This window comes from Megachile rotundata, chromosome 16 (assembly GCF_050947335.1).
Source record: "Megachile rotundata isolate GNS110a chromosome 16, iyMegRotu1, whole genome shotgun sequence".
Classification (NCBI taxonomy): domain Eukaryota; kingdom Metazoa; phylum Arthropoda; class Insecta; order Hymenoptera; family Megachilidae; genus Megachile; species Megachile rotundata.
This window is the reverse complement of record NC_134998.1, coordinates 8,827,747-8,835,579: the sequence shown is the minus strand read 5'-3', so window position 1 is coordinate 8,835,579 and position 7,833 is coordinate 8,827,747. Positions and strand designations below refer to the sequence as shown.

At 30.8% G+C, this 7,833-nt stretch overlaps 1 protein-coding gene across 1 annotated transcript; it reads left to right on the top strand.

Annotated features, from left to right (window-relative positions):
- The first annotated feature begins 199 nt into the window (after nt 1-199).
- Nucleotides 200-7,766, top strand: Herc4 (HECT and RLD domain containing E3 ubiquitin ligase 4). Its single transcript, XM_076541223.1, has 18 exons — nt 200-310; nt 2,567-2,759; nt 2,837-2,947; nt 3,030-3,152; nt 3,234-3,509; nt 3,596-3,747; nt 3,811-3,927; nt 3,992-4,255; nt 4,326-4,453; nt 4,606-4,774; nt 4,853-5,167; nt 5,257-5,436; nt 5,515-5,598; nt 5,711-5,899; nt 5,964-6,274; nt 6,397-6,546; nt 6,625-6,964; nt 7,025-7,766. The coding sequence occupies exons 1-18, from the start codon at nt 203-205 to the stop codon at nt 7,175-7,177; spliced, it is 3,363 nt and encodes a 1,120-aa protein (XP_076397338.1). The 5' UTR covers nt 200-202; the 3' UTR covers nt 7,178-7,766.
- Nucleotides 7,767-7,833: the final 67 nt, after the last annotated feature.

Below are 7,833 nucleotides of genomic sequence, written 5' to 3'. Positions count from 1 at the left end.
AGAAAGATTTTATAGATATTCTTCAATTCATTACAAATTTGGTATTACAAAAAGATGGCAAATATAAACAAATTATTGGTTAAACATTTTTTTCTTAAATTTGACGAATTTTTCCAATTTTTCTTGTACATTTTGGTAATTAAAATTGATTGATGCAATAAATTTATTTTGAAATATAACTATTAAACCTATTGTTCGTTCAATGGAAGATCATAACCAATTTGCGCATCGCGGCAAACTTCAGTACCTTCCCCTCCTATTAGTGAAGTCTCACTACCACATACTTTCTGCTCGATCGGCTATATATCAGGTAAACAAAATATACGAATAAAGAGAAGTACACGGTGTAGAAGCACATGCATGGTAACTGCTATCGATGGTGTCCTATAATCCATATTCTGCTCTATCTCTATTTTCTTTATGTATCGAGAATTCTGAAAATTTTCAACCTCTCGTACGGTTGAAGTGCCTGTAGACCCACTCCCTTACTTATTTGAGGGTCAACTGTATTTTTAAAAAAGAAAGACTACCGAGTATACATGCTTGGCGTTAGGAACGCCACAAATGCGCATGCGCGTTACCCTTGGTTACCAAACATTTTCAAACCAATCAGAATCAACATGCGCAGGATATATAAAACCTCATTGTACGATGAGTACAATCTGCAATTGAACTGTTGAGGGAATGAGTGTTCACAATACATCCTATGTAAAAGACGTATAGATTAATAACGAATAAGCTGCTACTTTAATCAAGAATTTTTAACTATTAATAAAATCTTTTAGTATCTTTTCTGAGTACTGTAGATATCATTTCAAATAAATTGTGGTTTTATTGTGGTATTATATCCTGCGTTTTATCACTGTTAAGATTACAGTCTTAGGTATTGAATGTTCACCGTATTAAAGACATGTGTGTATAAACTTCAAGCATAGACATGTGCATCTATGACTATAGGGAACACAGATCATGGTAGAAAATAGCTTAGGTGACGTGCAGTGACGTTGCCATTGTATTTATTCGACTACAATCCCTCTGTCGGATGGTCCAAATATCAGGTTAAGATTGTCACATAAATTGAAGTAGGAGGAGATGACCCCCGCACTATCTATACATGTATATCTCCCGTCGTGACTCAAAGTAAACTAAGCTACGTTGAAAAATTTGTGTTCTTGTTAACACTTCCATTTAAATGCTCGAATATTATTCCCATAAAAAATGTAAGTAACAAGGAATGATACGGGAATAGTGTGAATTTTACTACAAGGATAAACTGCTATTGACTTATAAGTGAAATTTGCTGCGTTTCATTTTCCCGTATTAGTTTTTCATTATTAATTTGTTACTCTTTGATTCATGAAATACTATCATATCCTAAACTATTCAAATTTCTTGTGTTTCTCTTAACCTAATTGATCAAAACTCTATTTATAAAATTAATTCGTTTAAAAAAAGCAGGTACAATGAAAAACAAATTTCTTCACGTGTATTGTATTTAACGTGATAAGAATTTTTACGCAGTGTCATTCATGTAAATTAATATTGTTAAATTTGATTAATAATAATGAGAAGAAATATTAATACGATTAAATTAATCTATTAAAATTTTGTATTTCTGTTTGTATGCATTGTATCAGATAATGGAATTTCAAAGTAATTTTTAGTAACAATAATAATATGTAACTTTTTTAGAAAAATACTGTGACGTATTAAAGTGTGTTTCTTTTACTATTAATGTTATATTAAACAAATTTAATTATAGGAAAATTATGAAAAACGTTATTTCTAGGACATACCACATGTCTTTCATAAATATCATGTCCCATCCACATCTCTGATGCTTTCAGTTTGAGAGAAACAGAAAAATATGGTTAGTTATTGATACCTGTTTTCATCTAAGAATTACCATAATTATTTGTTACTTCATTCTGTAATACCGTAAAAGTATGTATTATTTAGCATGTGCATCACTGAATTAGACTTTAATCGTCACTTATCATACTTTTAAAATATAACTAAATATAATAAATCCTACAGCATGCGATGCAAATAATTTCTTAACATGTTCGCTAACATTTAACATGTATGACACATATTTTGGTAGCATGTATCTAAAAATATATTACATAAAATCATGTAACTCATGGATTGCTTTATTTAAATGCCTAGTAGCGAACGTGTTAATTAAATCTTAAATGAGAATGTAGATTTACTAAATCATAATGTTCATTTTTGTTACATTCCTTTTACATACTTTTTAAATAAATTCCAAAATAATAATAATGGGAATTATACATATAATTGAATGAGTCTAATATTATAAAGAGTTCAGAAGATTGCATTCCAGAGCTATCATAGCACAAGTAATAATACATGTGTATTTAGTTATTGTTACAGACTATTTGTCACTTGGATTCGATGAAATATCTATATATCTCTCAGAGGCAATCTTCTGAGCTTGCTGCAGCAAGTTACTATCCTTATGCATAATGTACCCATTGTATTAGAAAAACAAAAATAAATATAACGGTCATTGCATGTTGTTTATGTAATATTATGTATACAGGCAAACAGGAATAAAAAACGACGTTTGGCCTGTGAGCCTATTATAGCAGTGGAATATTCTACAGTCACGGACAAAAATATGTTTTGTTGGGGGAGTACTATACACGGGGAACTAGGTTTAGGTGGTATAGAAGATGAAAACATTTTAGTTCCCCGTGAACTTGATTTTCAGAAGGCTACAGAAATTGAACAGAGTAAGTTTCGAATTATGAAATTAGATATTGGCAATGGTATCTATAAATTCTTTGCATCATATAATATATTTATACAGTTGCTTGCGGTGAAAATTACACTGTGCTTATTACTCGAGATGGTCAAGTATATTCTTGTGGAAATAATGATTATGGGCAACTTGGTCATGAGAAAGGAAGGAAAAGATTACGTATGTACACTTCATAAAGTAATAACTTCATTAGATTTATTTAATTGGAGAATTAATTTATGATGAATTAATTTATGTTTAGAATTAATACCTGGATTAGATGCGTTTGTATTTAAAAAAGTAGCTTGTGGAGCACATCATACATTAGCAGTAAATGAATGGGGCCAACTGTTTAGTTGGGGATCTAATGCAGAAGGCCAACTTGGTATTATTATCATTATTATTATTAATGTTTTTCGATATTTTTAATTATTATTTATTAATTCGTATTTTAACTCAATTGTAGGTCTGAATTCTAAAAATTTAATTGAATGTGTTCCGCATATGGTAAGAGCATTAGGTACAAGTGTAGTTGTACAAGTAGCCTGTGGCATTAACCATGTACTTGCATTAACAAATAATGGAAAATTATATAGTTGGGGTTCTAATAGTGATGGACAGCTTGGACTAGGTACAGATGTTAAAAATGAAATAAAGCCTAAACTTATCAGCAGTTTAGCTGGTGTTCCCATTGCTTTTATTACCTGTGGTGGATATCACAGTATGGCTATATCAAAATCAGGTAATTTTACAAATAGTATAAATAGTTACTAATAACATAATAACTAAGAAATGGAAATTATTTGCATCGTATTAATTTTTCTATAGGGGCTGTATTTGGGTGGGGAAAAAATACATTTGGTCAATTAGGATTAAATGATACACGAAATAGAAATTTACCACGTCAATTACAAACTTTACAAAATGCAAAAGTGTGTTATGCTGCTTGTGGTGAAGAGTTTTCTGTATTTTTAACAGTGGTAAGTATTAAAATTTGTAATAGAAAAAAAGTTATTCACAACATTACACAAGAATTATATTAGGATGGTGGAGTATTCACATGTGGTGCTGGAATGTATGGTCAGTTAGGGCATGGAAATACCAGCAACGAAATTTTACCGCGTCAAGTTATGGAGCTCATGGGCAGCACAGTTACCCAGGTGCATTATTGCTACGCAAAAATAAAAATATATCGTAAATGCTAAATAAATGTCTTATTTTAAGATTTCATGTGGTAAAAGGCACACTTTGGGATTGGTACCATCGCGAGGCAGAGTTTATGCGTGGGGTTTAGGTGGTGCAGGACAATTAGGTAATAATATCACACGAAGTGTAGCAACTCCACAAGTGGTACATGGTCCATGGGTTGCACCAAATGGTTCTTCAGTGATAGACTTTAATGAGTTTACTTCTTGTAAAACTAACTACATTGTTAAACACATTTTTACTGGTGGGGATCACTGTTTTGCCACAGTAATTCCTAGAGATGTAGGTATTTTTTACCTATGTTTTAATTTGTATTTCTAATTATAAAGCTTATATAATTGATTATTTGTAGACTAATGTAGAACCAGATGACTGTAGAATATTACAGTCATCTTCCCAAATTCTTGAAATAACTGAAGAGCAGTTAATGGCATGTCAACGAGTTCCGTCAAACTCATCTGTTGATCATGAACTTATGATGTGAGTAGAAAGTTAGTACCTAAGTCAATACCCCTCCCAGATGTGTCATATAATGGATTTTGTATTTTTCATCATAACGATGGTCTTTTCCTATCTTCTTTCCGCAGTAAACAATAAACTTCATCAAATTTTGTAATTTAATATTTTGATAGGTATTTGGAGACGGTATTTACAAGTAACTCTTGCGTGACTGGATCATTTTTACTTAATAATGATGCTCATTATGGTTGTTCGATAAAGCATCATGGAGTGGATCTTGATCGAGCAAGTCGATTATTCGGAATTATTAAAGAATTGGATAATAACACGATTCAGAAATTGGTATATAAAAATATAAAGGCCACAAGTTTCAAATGTTCTTAAATTTGAGATTATAGCGAATTAATTATTCGTTTTCAGATATTTACCTGCATAACAGAGAGCTTAATTCCTTCTTTCACCAGCTCTAATTGTAATACAATCAAGACAGTTTGTCCAGAATCTTTAAGAATATATTTAATATTACCATTATATCATGGTTTTGCAAATCCTCTCAATTGCGATGTATTGCATTCGCCATTTTGTAAAGCCATTTTATCATTAAAATCAGAGATTCGTGACATTGTTACAAGTTGGTGGGTAGGATCTCCAGCACATTATTTTGAAAGATTAGTTAGAATTCATAAATCCATTGTTTTACATTACGTAAAAACTAAACGTTCTAAAACAAGCAAGGTAACAATCACGAAGCATCTCTTTTATTGATAACAGGAAAATAAACACCCTATTTTGATGATGGTACAAATATGTCATAATTTTTGTAGGAAGTAATATGGGATGATACTCTACAAGTCGTCTTAGACTTATTACACTTATTAAATAAATTAAACAATGAAGGCGTTGAAGGGAACAAAGTACCTTATTCTACATTTCATTTACCAGAATTAATAGAATATATAGACATTAGAGGCAATTATATAAGATGGATTTCAGAACCTCCCTCTGTATGTTATGATCTATATGCACATATACAATATATTACCAATCCATATTCATATTATTTTTAACAAAATTTTTTCCAGTCCCGGAAAGTGTTCTGCGATTATTCGTTTCTCCTTGATGCACAAGCTAAAACCATATTACTTGAAACGGATCAAGCTATACAGGTAAGAAATAAATTATCCTAGTGCCTTAAAAACTTCTATGAACTTAGACTTAAAAATAGAATATGTTTTACATTGTTATAATTTTGTATATCTATATATACATTTGTATTAGATGCAATCAGCGATGAATGAGGCCGCAACTCGGGCTGTAATGAATCAAATGTTCTTAGATCCATTTTCTACAGACTTACGACATCATAATCAGTTTTTGATCTTAAATGTATCAAGAGAAAATATAGTTGCAGATACATTGATGGAACTGTCTCATTACGATTCTAGCGACTTAAAGAAACCTCTCCGAGTAAGCATTATTCTTCATACTTTAACCATTCTCTCTAAGAAATATAACCAACAATTATTTAAAGGTGAAATTTCATGGTGAAGAGGCAGAAGATGCTGGTGGAGTTAAAAAAGAATTTTTCATGCTTCTATTGAAAGAGATTCTTGATCCAAAATATGGCATGTTTAAACAATATGAAGAGTCCAGAATTATTTGGTTCAGTGAAGACTCGCTTGAAGATGAAAACATGTACTTTTTAATTGGGATTCTTTGTGGACTTGTCATTTACAATTTTATTATCATTGATTTGCCATTTCCATTAGCTCTGTACAAAAAGTTGTTACACGAACCAGTTGGATTGAACGATATCAAAGAAATGTCACCGTTGCTCGCTAAGTAATTTGTATTATAATGTTTTCATTTATTGCTTCATGGCAGAAATTTATTTAAGTAAATGCATATAAATAACGATACAAAAATACAGCTTTGATGATATATTTATATTAATATCGTTTTAGGAGTATGCAAAATATACTTGACTACGAAGAAGAGGACTTTGAAGAAATTTTTTGTTTACATTTCGAAGTAGTCAGGGAGGTATTCGGTGAGAAGAGAATTTTTGAACTTATACCAGGTGGTAGCAAAGTTCCTGTTACATTAAATAATAAGTACGTGCACATTACTGAAAATTTATTTATGTTTTCTTCGAACTGGGATTCTAACCTCTAACTGTTTACGTTTTTTAGAAAACAGTTTGTTGATTTATACGTAGATTATATATTAAATAAATCCGTGGCACCTCATTTTGACAAATTTCATGAAGGTTTTCATAAAGTTTGTGGCGGAAGAGTGTTAGAGTTGTTTCATAGTCACGAACTTATGGCTGTGGTGGTAGGGAATGAAGATTACGATTGGGAAGAATTAGAAAAGAACGCCACGTACAAAGAAGGATACACAAAAAATGACCCCACTATCATATTATTCTGGCAAGTGTTTCGTGAACTCACGTTGGAGGAGAAGAAAAAATTTTTGCTATTTTTGACCGGAAGTGATCGAATACCTATACAGGGAATGCAAGCAATCAAGGCAAGTTGCATACATTTTATCTACTATCATTCGTTGCAATTTTATACTTTTATATTTCAGATTACGATACAACCAATGCATGACGAGCGTTTATTACCCGTTGCTCACACGTGTTTTAATTTACTTGATCTCCCACGCTATCAAACTAGAGAAAGATTACGTTATAAGTTATTACAGGCTATTCAACAAACACAAGGATTTTCATTAGTATAATGTTATCATTTTATTCTTTTAATACGTGCATAATATTCTTTATTGATTCGAAATTTAGCATGGTCGCAATCAGGGCATTTTATGAAAGCTTTACATCCGTTGTTACACAGATTTTTATTATCATAATCGTATTTTTCTAATGGTGTATTTGATTGATATTATCCAATAGAGCGTTATCAAGAGTGTACATATGAAATTTATACCACTGCTATAATGTGCGTCGATAAAAAAGTGGATCGTATTATGCACGCATTTCTAATGTCACAAATTTCTAAATTTCAACTTTATAGATCTATTAATGATTTATTTTAAATAAAAATAGTGTTTGCAATTATTACAGTACACTTGAATTCTGGAAACAAGACAAACTCAGGGAATATCTTTAGTGAATAAATTATAAACAAATGTAATATTCCACGATAGGTTAAAACTAAAGCGAATGAATTTGTTTTTACATATTGTTTAATGAAAAATGATTTTTGAACAGAAAAAAATCGATCATGGTTTTATAGGTTGCATTTATTTAAATAATTTATGTTTTTGTTTCCAAGAGCAAGATTATGAATAAATAAAAATATAATTTATTGTAGCATTGGACGTATAATTTATGAAAAATATAATTTATTCTAGCAGTCGTACAAAATAATCGATACATT

Coding starts and splice junctions, on each gene's coding strand:
- Herc4 (XM_076541223.1), top strand. CDS start 203: ATGGAAGATCATAACCAATTTGCGCATCGCGGCAAACTTCAGTACCTT. Junction 311..2,566: donor CTCGATCGGCTATATATCAG/GTAAACAAAATA, acceptor TTATGTATACAG/GCAAACAGGAATAAAAAACG. Junction 2,760..2,836: donor GGCTACAGAAATTGAACAGA/GTAAGTTTCGAA, acceptor ATATTTATACAG/TTGCTTGCGGTGAAAATTAC.